Source organism: Grampus griseus (genome assembly GCF_964374135.1).
Source record: "Grampus griseus genome assembly, chromosome: 16".
Classification (NCBI taxonomy): Eukaryota; Metazoa; Chordata; class Mammalia; order Artiodactyla; family Delphinidae; genus Grampus; species Grampus griseus.
The window spans coordinates 73,977,034-73,990,143 of record NC_139010.1 but is presented as its reverse complement, the minus strand read 5'-3'; the positions used below and the strand labels follow the sequence as shown (position 1 = coordinate 73,990,143).

Below are 13,110 nucleotides of genomic sequence, written 5' to 3'. Positions count from 1 at the left end.
TAGTATAAAACTAATAGGTATATTGAATATTCTTTTTCCAAGTACCAAGGCATCAGAAGGTTCTCACTTGCACCCTCTGGGAGGAATATTCCTCCAATTAGGAATGACTGCCAGGTATCGCTAGGTAAAGTCACACATAAAGAGCTCATAATTGGCATATGTTTTTTTGTCATTGTTTTGTAAATCTTTTTTGTCCTAGTTTCTAGGAAGAAAGCTCTATCAAAGCTTTCTTTTTTAATATATCCTTACCTTCTTTGCCTCATTCTTAAACTATAACTACTCCATGGTGTTTAATTACATAGAGAATATCATCGGTCACCTGTGTAAACTCTTGGCATGTGCACTGATCTTTCTTATTCACATTTTTGTGAACATTTTTTCTAAACTAAGACTAGTGGTGAAATTACTATTTCAGTAAATTCTTCTATGGAAACACCATTCCACTCTTACATCCGCTGATGTCAAAACATCTACCATTGGTGGCTGTATGTTGGCTTGTTTGTTTTCTCTTTTTGGTTGCTGGCCACAAGTATCTTGTGGGATTTATACTTTCATGTAGGGGAGAAAACCAGTTCAGAAGCAAGGCTTAGGGATTCACAGGTTGTCTTTTTCTTCCCCCTAAGCCTTAAAATCAGTTGTCACATTAGATATTGATACTTCCATTTATAATGTTTATGTATATGTATGTGCATTTATTAATGGCTAATCTAAAGAAAATTAGGAAGCTGTGAGCTTGAGTTTGGGACCTAGGTAAGAAGCAGCATAAATGGCAGTTATGTGGCCTTTCAAAAATGTGAGATTTTAAAAAAGGGTTTTTTTTTTTTTTTGGTAAGATTCATTCATCCCTCCTAGCCTATGATATTCTTGTGCTTTCAGTTTGAAAATTGCTCTTTTCATCTTTAAAATAACCATATTTTGATTTCATTGATTATAGCATTCATTGAGTATAATAGCATTTTATTATTCTCTTTCCAAGTAGAAAGATTCAGGTATTACATTTGAATGCAGTGAATTTGATGGTGTGTTGAATGGTACCACAAACTCAGTAGGATTTCAGTGTTAGCTGTTAGTTATTGTAGTGGCTTCTTCAGTCACTAAGTTTCCTCAGATCTTTGCCTTGCTAAAGGAAGAAAGAGTAATGCCAGCCCTGGTCTGTAACGTTAGAATGTGGGCTGCCCGTGATCCATCCATGGCTGGCTATTTTTCTTTTTGTCTTTTTTCTGTTTTTTAGCACCCATACCAGAGGCCAGGGGAATTCAGAGAGAAGCATTTACTTTACTGCAGCACTGTGTTCCTTTTAGGTAAAGTTAGTAATGCTAAAATTTTAAGAGTTGAACACTTTGATTTTTTAAAAAAAAATCTTTTATCTTGAAATAATTTCAAACTTTCAGAAAGTTGCAAAATTTGCAAAATGTTAACAGTTAACATTTGCTTTACCATTCTTTCTAATTTATGTACCTTATTTAGATTTACCAAATATGTCACTGATTTCCTTTATAGCAAAAGAAAATTTTCTTTTTTCTGGTCATGTCTTTTTAGTCTTCTTTAATGTGGAATGTTTCCTCAGTCTGTCTTTGTTTCTCAGGACCTTAGTATTTTTGGAGAGTAGAGGCCACTTATGTTGTAGGATGCCCCTCAGTTTTTGTTTGTTTGATGCTGCCTCATGATTAGATTCAGGTTATGCATTTTTTGGCAGGAAGATCACAGACATGATACTGTGTCCTTCTCAGTGCAAGATGTCAGGAGGCATGTGATATCTATTTGTCCAATTTATTGCTTATGTTCCTTTGATTATTTGGGTAAGGTGGTGTCTCCAGGTTTCCCCTCTATAACGTTACTGTTCTTCCCTATATAATTATGAGTATCGTATGGAGAGATGGGAGATGATTTGAGACTGTAAATATGCTTTTCCTCACTGTTCTTTACTTGCTAGTTTTAGTATTCACTGCTGATTGTTTTCCTGCTCAAGACAATTATTATTACAGTAAGATCTTGAAAACATTATTTGATTGTACTTTTCATCTTTACCTGGCAAATCAGATCTAAAATGTGCCTTCAGTGAGATACCGGATTCTAGAATCTTTTATGTATCTATACTAAATCTCTCAGTAACCTGGTCAATTGGGAATTGGATATAGTTTCCCTAAGTGATGCGCTGGGAGGGCTGGGGTTGCAGTGGCCTTGTGTCCACCAGGGTTGCATGTTCACTCCCTCCTTGTCTGCCTCATCAGTGGCCACGCGTGAGCTCTCCTTTCTCCTGCCGCAGGAAGCTGCTTGTCAGAGGGAACAGAAGTAATGCCTCCGAGGCCTCAGAAATCTGTGTTTCCTTTGAGAATATTAAGTTTCTGTGTTTTGTTTTGTCAGACTGCTATTTTAGAAATGGGAATTGCATAATACTGGCCAGGTATTTTCCATTTTAAGAGTTGTTATTTTCTGTCACACTTCATGACATATGAATGAGATTGCTTTAGGAATTTATACTATTTTTAGCACTTGTAAGGATAGTAAACATTTTCCCCAACTGTTCTTTTTACTTCCATACAAGTATAATGCTTTGTTGTAGTAAAAGAAATTTATGTAGTGTGGGGTTAAAGAATTCTGATTAAAAGGAAAAACAATAATTTGGGCCCTATTCTTTTACTTGTATAAGTGGAAAAACATCTGGAAAGTTTTTGCTGGTCAGACACAGACATTGGAGAGATACTGATGCCGTGTTAATTAAACACCCGCGAAGAATAACTAAAGTAATCAAGATGGAATTCTTGAATGAATAGTTTAGTTTGAGGTTTAGTTTCTCATGTTTATCTCCTTGGTGCGAATCACTGTGGATATGAAAGATGGGATTTTGTGAAGTAAGTAATTGTGAGTTTGGGGCAGAAACCCTTTATGAATTAAATGTATATGTGCATGGTAGGTGTCCTTTTGGAAATCAGGTATATGGGTTTTTAATCAGTACCGTTTTCTTTTTTTTAAGAAGCAGTGACTGGGACTTGCTGATAAAGCCTTTGCTCAGAGGCACAGACCCCAGAGTTCTTAAAGCCTTTTCCAACCATAATAAGTGAAACTAATTTTCGATGTTTAACATTTATAAGCCTGTGAAACCAATAGGGCGGCATCAGTATTGAGAAAAATGAAGCCAAAAGAAGAGCCATGTCTGAGAATGGGCCTTGAAAACAGTTCCTCAAAACAGGGCAAAACAAAACAGAACAAACTGGCATGCCAGAACAAAGCTGTCAGTGCACTAGCATTATGACACAGCAAGCACATATTTTTCCAGAATCATATTCCCTTAAATTAATGATGACGTTAAAGATGTATTTAATCTGGTTTGGGGGATGGCTCAAGTTCACATGTTGGAAAGCTAGATTGTGCTATCAAGTTTGGTTTTGCCGTGTAGTAATGTGGTTGCTTTGGGACTGTCCCTCCTGTTGATTAAATCCTTCTTTGTTGTTAACAATCTTGGAGGAGAGCTAAAGTGGAAAAGTCCTGTTGATTAAATCCTTCCTTGTTGTTAACAGTCTTGGAGGAGAGCTAAAGTGGAAAAGTACACTTGGGTTTGTGTCATACTGATGAAACTGTTCTAATTTGAAAACAAAAGTTCTTTTTTTAAACAATACTATTTATATATATATGTCATACGTGTACATTCACACACGCACATGCACACAGGTGTCTGAGCACATTCGTAGCTTGTTAACCTCAGGCCTGAATTGGAAGGACATTCCGTTCATTGATAGTGATCCTCGAAAATGCCGTCCTTGGGTGCTTGCCTTTTCTGGCACACCATCTTCGTTACAGTCCAGATCATACCAATTTGTAGAAACCAGGAGAAACAAGCATCTCAAAATTAAGTGCTAAAGCCTAGATTTAATAAAGTAAGCTGCACTTCAGCTGAATCTCCCATTTTGGAAAGAGAATTTTTCTCTAGGCATCTTCGTGGTAGCCTGCTGTAGATAAAAACCAGCGTGGTTTGGCAGCAGACAGTGAGTTTCTCCCGTCGAATGAGTCACACCTACGTTAGCTACGTCTGTTGCTTTCAATTATAGCTGTACAATGTCAGGGCAGAAATGAGCGGGGAAGGGAGGTGGCCTGTGAATTTGGTTTGCGCTTTGTATACCTCATGCCCTTAAAGGTTGCCTTTTCTGTAAGTGACTCAAATAGGATGGCCTTCGGCAGCACCAGCTAAACTTAATTCCTTGAAAACATCGGTACATACTTCATGTTGTAATGTTATTTTGGTTATTAATTTTATGTCGATGTACATGCTATGTTGTCTGATGGAATAAGAGCTTGAATTCACTGCCCGCCCCCCCCCCCCCGCGCGCAAAAAAGAAAAAAACCCTGCCCTAAATAGTACAATTTTGACAGATTTATCCATCAAAAAGTACCTGGAGCATTCTCATATCTAGAGTTCAGAATTGAAACATTTGTTTACATTTTTGAGATAGAGATGCTGCCAAACTTGATCAGTTTGAAGTTACTTCTCATCAGTGCTGTTTTCAGAGCTTCGGTATTTTAGGAAGAGTGTTTGCATCACATACAAAAAAAAGACTAAATTGAAAGACATTATGGTGAAGCAAGTCTTGTGGTTCTAAACTCTTTATTCTGTATTCCAGAGAGCAAAATTGTTTTCTTCCTGTTTTTGTGACTAGTTTTAGAACTATCTTAACAGCCATGATTGCAAAGGTAAAACGATTTGTTCAGGTATGAAGCTGAACATGTATTCCAGTTAGCTATTGTAAGAATTTATCATTAGAACCCATGAAGGCTGGCAGGTGCTTTCTATTTTCTTAATTATTGTGTTTTCTAGCCACTGAAGGTAAGGTAAACAAAGTAAAAATGCATTAAATAGTACTCATTTGTACATATTAAGAGTTTAAAATTAAATATCTCCATTTCAACATTTTATTTTTACAGAAAGGAGCTTTCCTTTTTTGCTAGTACCAGGGGTGTATATGAAGAATATATTATTTCATACAAAGTCATCTAATGCCTGCAAACTCTGGCAAAATTTGTTTTATGCCCCTATTTGAAATTTTCCTACGCTGACTTCCATCCCTTACTTTTTCTTTCTTTCTTTCTTTTTCTCTTTCCAGTTAGCAGAGTGTAGGACCAGTTTCTTTGTGGTATATTTCACTGATTAGCATTGGGAGAGAATCTAGGACACGAGGGAGAGAAAGCCCTCACTGAACAGGCTCTTGTTAGTTGGCAGTGATCAGCCACCTGGGGAAGCCGGCTGCGCTCTGCCTGCCGCGGAGGGAGGGGTGGGAGGGGTGTGTGCTTCCATTTAGGATCATCTAGAACTGACTCACTTTCATTAACTTTGGTCATTTCTCAGTGGTTTTTTAATTTAGATGTTCCGCTGTGTGTCATTTTGTAGTCTGTGCATAGTATGCGGGACCTTTAAATGGTGATTTTAATTATTTGAAACCTTGTTCTCCTTAGTTCTTAAAAGTAACTCAGTTATTTCATATAGATGAACAATTAGCACATCGTATGGAAAATCTGCTATGCCTATCCAGGTGAGGGAAGGCCTAGTTGAATTCCTTTACGTGGAACCTAAAGATACGTTCTTTCCTATAAAAAATGGTATACATCCTTGAAGTTGGAGCATTTTAGAAATGCTCCAACTTCAAGAGAAAAATAAAAATGGTACCGAGGGATGGGTTTTCCTCTGAGGCTTCTAGGTGTGCTTTTTAGATCTCATTGCACTGAGGACATTTTCTTTTAACCTCTGGGGAATGATTGGGTGATCACCTAGAATGGTGTTCCTTATACTCTCTTTTAATTATGTTTATCTGTGCTTTTAACAAACCTTAAAAAAAAAATTCAGATGTTACAAGTCTAATTAAAGAGACAGACAAAGCACAGTTTATACTGTAGATTTTTTCTGCAGTTCAATTAATCAGCATGTTTTCTCTTTTAATTAAAACCATTTTAGTAAATTAAAGCCCACAGCAAAACACATATATAATTTGTTTGTAATTAGCTCTTAATTGGTGGTAGTTGAAGCTTAGCACCCATGGTTTCTTTCTTCATGATTGCCATTTTATTAGCAGCCAGTCATTAATTAATCTTTTTCTAATTAGCTTATAAAACTGTTGATGGCACATTATTGTAAATGTGATTTTAAGTTCAAAGCTTGTTAATAAGCTTTCTTACTTAGAAGAACAGAGATAAAGAAATTGCTGAAAACAGTACTACAGTTCTTTAAAAAAACTGTCTTTCTGATGGGGACTGTGTAAAGCATCTAACAGCTTATGGTTAATTTTTTAATGCTTTTTTCCCTTATGAATGGAATAAGTTGCTTGAATATAAATGTCTCTATCCAGGAGTGATTTCAACAGTATAACATCTTTTCTCCCCGCTTTGGAATACTGTAATCTACATATGATTTGAAGCCTTAACAGTTATCATTAAACCAGGTGTTATATAAACTATTCCGCTATGAAATCAGAGTTGAGGATATGAATCAAAGTCTATCTTCTCATACCTCATGGACCAAATACAAAATTTTTTTATAAATTGCAAGGTGAATCATACACACACACACACACACACACACACATACACATATATGTAATATGTCTATACAAATATATCTTATAATGTATTTTAAAAACAGGGTTTGTTGGGTTATGCTTTGAAATAAAAACCATTTGGATTTAACTGATAATGAAGTTGTAGGTATAAAAATAAATAATAGGTGTTTGTACAGTTGTGCACACAACATAGATGTAAGTAGTACACAAACATGCAAACCTGTGTGTGCACATTTTAAGATGACAGTGAAATTGGGCTGTTTCCTCTAACAGAGAGAGAAAGACTTGATTTACAGTCAGTGTTTAAATGACTGGATATGGCAGAGCTTATTTGCTGTCCTCAGACCTTTGGCATCTCAGGTATGACCGTGGAGAGAAAGGTACCAATCCGAGTGGAGACATCCTGAATTTACTATAGCACCTGCCATGTTAAATTGTGGTTTGAGTGAAATACATTAGCCACATCATCTTCTTTATTGAAATATACTAGCGATTTCATAAAACTCCTTAACTGCATGGTGTTCTGAGCTGTTAATATTTTTGCAAAGTTTTGAAAGTTACTAAAAAAAAAAAATAAAGCATCATCAGTCCTTGGAAGTGCTTTTTCTTCTTTGCTTTTTGAACTTTGCATGTTATTCCAACTTTGGCTATTTCTCTGCTTGTTTCTAAGAAGGCATTTTGTGATGCCATGCAGGAGACACTAGAAAGGGATAGCTGACAAGGAAAAAATTAAAAATTGGATAAAAAGTAAATGAATAATGTCATATTACCAAAAAGATGAGAGGCTAATTTGTGCCGACTTTTTGCTAATTTTGTTCAAGCCTCAAAATGAGGAGCTGTCACCCGTTCTGTGTAGCACTGATGACAGTGCCAATGATCCATGAAATAAGCTGCCGCTGGCTTTGTTCTGATAAGAATGAACAAATCTGCACAATGTTCGGCTCCCAGAATCTCATTTTCATACTTGCATGCAGGCGAAAAGAAATAAGCTGTTTGCAGGCTTGATTAATCAGACATTGGAGGGGTTTTTGTCTCTTTGATCTCTTTCGTCTCCTAGGTAACTTGCTTGACATTAATGTTGAGCTCGAGTAAAGACAATCATGAATTGTCGACCAAACTGATATAGAAATTAAAGACCTTAACACTTTAAGTGCTCCAGTAATGGTTCCGCTTTACTTCAGAAAACATCTGTTTTCATTTAATTAAAGAACAAAAGAGAATGGCATAAATATTTTTTCATAGAGACCTATTATTCCATCAAAAGTTAAAGTATGATAATTGGTATTTTTAAATAAGTGCCTTGAAAGTGTTCAGAAGGGAGGAAAACTTCATAAATCTGTTACAAGCTAGTAATTCAAAGGTGAGTAAAGTATTTTATGAAATGGATAAGAAGTTTACAGTGATGCTAGATTAAGCTGTTTGAATCAGATGCTTCAAATGATTACCGGCAAACTTCAGTAGGGCAAGGTTTAGTAAGAAAAATGAACTTTATTTTGCGAGTTTGTCTTTTAAAAATCTCTACTGTGTTACAAGATGTGCCATTATATCTATTTTACAACCCAATATGATTTACGCATGCTAAACCTGTAAAATTGAAAGGAATTAAAAAAATGTCGCCGGGTGCATTTGCTTGAGGTTATGCAGACGCTTTTACAAATCTTCCAAGTGGCTGTAAAGATGAATGCCTCAAGGGTCCAGCCAGGGCCCTGCTTTTCCAACCAGCTAAAGCCCTTATCTTAAATCCAAGCAAAGTACCATTAATCTTTTTGAAAGACCTTTTATGGCTTTTAATATATCCCAAATTAGAACATTTTACACCCTTGGTTCCTGAAATATGGTGATAAAAAGCCTTTAGAGCTTAATTTTCCTTACCGTTTGCTCTGACCAATTTGCAGTTCTTTGTGATAATGTTTAGACACCTTAATTAAAATGCAGCAAAATATTGGATGTTCTATATGGAAAATGCTGATACTTTGGCTACACATGCAAGAAATTCTGTATATATTTTTGTTTGGTTAAAAAAATTTCTTCCCACATTGTGTTGCTATAGTTATCTGATGACCTGAAACAGTTTTTTAATATAAAAACCATTGACCAAGCTTTTGTGATGTTTACATTGGGCACGAAGATGCATTTTTCTTTTTAGAGAAGCAGAAGGGGGATTCTTGTGGGCCTATATTGTTTGTTTGTAATACGGAAACATAGCACGGTATTCTTTTATCTTCTGGAACTTGGGCTGGTCATCTTGCCTGAGAAAACATGTTTCTTCTCAACTGTGTCTTCTATAGAAGATCTCATGATCCTTCCATATTTCCAAATATTTCCATTCTTTTTACTTTCTCCACAGGAATAAGTGAAACATTCATTTTAAGCATGGGAAGGACACAACATTGATAAGACTTTTCATCATCATTACAAGCTAAAAGATTCTTTCTGTAAAATGCATAGACCAGGCTTGTTTAATGTTCATCAGTTAAAGAACATTTCATTGAACCTAACCCCAGGCAAAATACAGTTAGAAAATATACCTTTCCTACAAACAGGTCTGCTTGAACGTATGGCCTACGTACCTAATCATTTACTATATTTAATTAGTCTACAAAGCGATGGAGCCCTCTCATGTAAATACATGTTTCTTACATTGTAATGAATTCTTTTTAACAAGTTTGTGCTATGTCTTCTGTGGCATATGTGCTCTCAGTCTTCACTGTGATGCTGATTGTGCTGGGTTTGTCCTTCGTGTTGCTAGAAAACTAAAATCTTTTACATTGTACGAGTGTATGACCGTGTTGAAGAGGCCCCATGTAAATCACATGACCACGGTCAATGTCCAGACACACTGAGATGCTCTTCGGTTTGTCTGTCCCCAGACCAGAAAATCCATACTGGGAAATTTCAGTAAGCTAAAACTGTAAGCTGCATCTTAATTTACAACAGTTTTAGGAAATAATTTTGTCACGGGGTTAATGGTACATGGCAAATATAGTTCAGGTCATTTTTGTTTCATGCTCAAAAGTATAGGCTCAATTTAAATATAAGATAAACTAGCTGAGGGGAACTTTAGTTAGGGGGTGATCCTGGCAAAACTATATCATATTTCAAATTTGCATATGCTGTCTAAAACATAGGAATATAATTAGATAGGCAAATACTGAGTTCTGTGTTTTATCTTTTGGAGGTGGGGGACAGAGAGGAGACTAAATGTCCTACACGAATGTGGAGAGACCCAGTGTACCTCTTAAACCCAGGCGGCAAGCTGCATGTTATGACAGTAGACAGTTCATTAGGTGCATTTAGTGTTCCCCTGGTGTCCCCCAGCACCCCTGTGGCCAGCCGCCTCGCAGCCAGGTGGAATTGTGAGTAGTTCTGACCAGACGGCTTTGAGCAGAAACGCTGTGTGTCGCTTCTGGACTAAAGCATTAAGGAGCCAGTGTGAGACCCTCTGGCCATCTCCTCCTCTGCCACAGCGCCTTGAAAGCCACGTGCTGAGATGTTGGCACCACAAGATGGAGAGACCTGCCAGTCACAGCTGACATTAAGTGAAACACGAAATAAAAGTTCAGCCACTGAGATCTGGGGGTTTGTTTGTTACTGCAGTTTTGACTAGCCTAACCAGACAGGCGTAACTTGATGTTTTTACATTTATGACAAGTGAATGGTGTTTCAGTTGATAGGAAATCCATCTTCGTGATAAATGATTCCAGAGCATTCTTCCAGAGCTTCGTTTTCTCCTTAGACGATGATGCTACAGCCCTTTGATTCTTAACCTTTTTTATAGTTGACTTATATGAATTTTTCTGCAATAAAGAACTGGAAATGAAAAGAGAGCCAAAAGAACAGGTCCGGGATTGAAGCAGTCAGATGTAACTGGCAACCCCTTCTCCCCAGCTGCCCCCCCCCCCGCCTGCCCCCGAAGCCCTCTTTTTAACAGCTGTATCTGCAGCGCCTGCAACAGTGCCTGGCAAAATAATGCATTTGTGCCCTCGTGATATTGGTTGAATGAATGTCGTCCTTGTGAAAAAAGATGCTGCTGCTAGTGTTGGCTTGAGCGTCAGGAAGGCTCCGAGTTGGTCTGCTTTCCCAGGTGGGCTCACAGCCACAATCGACCCTCCTTCCTTCAGTGGCTTTCCTTTTGGTGTCGACTACCTCAGCACGCCGGCTTGATTGTCATATTGCTTCCGTTTACTTACCTTCTTTATGTGTATTCTTTCCTAGACTGAAAAATCAGATCTGTTTTTGTTCTCATTTATAAACCCCGGTCAGTGCTTGATGACTGCTTGTTTGTTTCATTCTAAAGGAAACTGTTCTCCAAGATGAGCTGAAAGGAGTGTCGGGCATGTCAAACCTCACTTTCCTAAGTCGGCTTCTCTCCTTCCACACGAGCCCCTGACTGCCTGCCGTGCCTCACTGTTGGCCAGCAGGTCCCTAAACCTTGGGCTGTAATACTTTGACTTGAGAATAGCTTCTGGGTCCTTGCCTCTTGTCCACAAGTCTGCTGGCTACTGAAATGCAGTAGGCTGTGTACAGAGAGAGAAAAGGAAAGAAATACCAGGAAGAGATTTTTAGCCTTTGTTGTTTAACCTGGGTTCTTAACAGATACTTTTGAGCCATCCATATAGGTGGGCATTTTTAAAATCAGAGCCCACCAAAACTAGAGGATTACCATGCCTGTCCTGGAGACGCTCACCGAGGAACAGCTCTGTGGCCAGAGAGCTGTACCATAGGTTATGGCACAGAAGCTGAAGGGCTAGAGAAATAAAGAAATAAAGACTTTGTTGGGTTGAGTTAGAGAAGTCTTCCGGGGGTGGGGTGAGAGGAGGCTTTGTTCTGCTTCAACCTTCTGGCACTGGGGCAGATGGGTGTAAGGGGGGAGCATGCATGCACGCACGGGCGACTGGCAGAGGGAACACTTCGGTACTGTGGTCCTGGTGCCCCGCCTCTTTGCCTCTTGGCACCCCTTGTATTCCTTTTTCTATCAGTGAGTGACAAGCGATTGCCCATCACACAAACTGTGTTTATGAAGTAGTAATTAGCTTTCCTGTGTTTTATTAATCACATCTATGACTGCCAATCTGAGCTTCTGATCAGCGTGAGATAACGGGTACACCCATACTGAGTTTCTGTAATTCTAGCCCAGAGCAAAGAAACTGGATGTCTCTGTCAGCCTGTGCAGCCTTATCGGGGTAAATTCCTGTCTGGCCTACTGAAATGCTGAAAGCGCTTCAAGATCTTCATCCACAGCCCTCGTGGACCCTCGACGGGCCTTAGTGTGGGAAGGAGTTCCATCTGGGAGACTGGGAGGCTGGTACAGTTGGGATAAAGGTCTGTGGGAGGTTAGGAGAATAGGGGCTAGCTACATCTTTGTATTTGTTGTAATTCGGTGGTTTGGGGGGCCGAGCATAAGAATTTCTATTCTTAGCATGTCTAAAGCAACGCCGACATGGGTTTCATACCCACAAATTCTCGAGTATTTGTATCACTGTAATTCTTGTATCAGCTAGAATATTTATTTTCACTTTTCCTCCTGTGTAATTCTTAGCTTGGTGTAAAAATTGCCAAAGCGATTGCCTGCCACAACTTTGTAAAAGCCAAAAAGGATGCTGAAAATTCACAGGTTGCTCGGAAAAAGAAGAAACTTGCCTGGGGGTGAGTTCAAGATTTTTTAAATTAGTAATTCTACTAAATTCATAGGAATTACAGAAATCCTGTGATATATTTGGTGAATCCAGTTTGTGTGTAATTGTTATTCATTTTATTCTTTGTATCTTTGCTGAATGTTTATCAGATTATAAATATGGAGGCATTTCTTCCTCCTGTTCGATGTTTATTTTGTAATTGATGGAGTATGTGAAAACTTTTAAAGTTTATTTTACTTTGGCGCTTAGTAAACATGTTACTTCAGGAAAGTATTTAGAAATAAATTGGGATTTTCATATTCTTCATTTTAGGTTTGAAGCAAAGAAGAGGTGGGAAACCAAAAGCAACATGGGATATATGTGACTTGCCAGAGTCTTCAAGACCTTTGAGACTTCACTTGAGTCTTCAGTTGCTTAATTTACTGGAAAGATTTTCCTGTTCATGTTAACTATGTTGGAAAATTGATGGAAATAGAAAAAAATAAGCATAAAATTTGGAAGTTGATTATCAAATCTTTTTTCAGTCTTTTTCTAAAGAGTTCATCCTGCTGAAGTGAATGAAATGGAGCATTCTGTTGTTTGTACAAGAAATCTAAGCATACATACAGGAAAAAAAAAGATAGGATTTTATTTATTTATTTATATAGACCTCCAGTATAAAATCAATTTTACTTTTCATCCACTTGGTGTAGCATAGCCAATGAGCTCCTTGTACTTTCTTATCTGTACTCAGTGTAACTGCACTTATTCTGGAGCTGTGTTTTTAAGATTGGCATTTGTTTATAATGGATTAGTCATAAGTGCAAGAAAGATACTGTCTTCACAAATGACTTTATCTTAATGTTATAAAAGTAATTATTGGTTCTTTATTGGAGACAGTAGAGTTGATATTTCACAGTCACATAATAAAAGCAATTGATTAATTTTTGTGT

The 13,110-nt window shown here is 37.7% G+C and overlaps 1 protein-coding gene across 4 annotated transcripts in view; it reads left to right on the top strand.

Annotated features, from left to right (window-relative positions):
• Positions 1–12,691, top strand: part of FAM204A (family with sequence similarity 204 member A) — a 30,801-nt gene extending 18,110 nt beyond the window's left edge. For 3 of the 4 annotated variants that reach the window (XM_082673100.1, XM_082673101.1, XM_082673102.1), the window contains exons 7-8: positions 12,082–12,188; positions 12,491–12,691. In XM_082673100.1, the coding sequence (XP_082529226.1) occupies positions 12,082–12,188; positions 12,491–12,542 (159 nt within the window). In that variant the 3' untranslated portion in view covers positions 12,543–12,691. Of the gene's footprint in view, positions 1–11,674; positions 12,060–12,081; positions 12,189–12,490 lie in introns of those variants that run through there. The other variant, XM_082673103.1, reaches the window with a different exon arrangement.
• Positions 12,692–13,110: the final 419 nt, after the last annotated feature.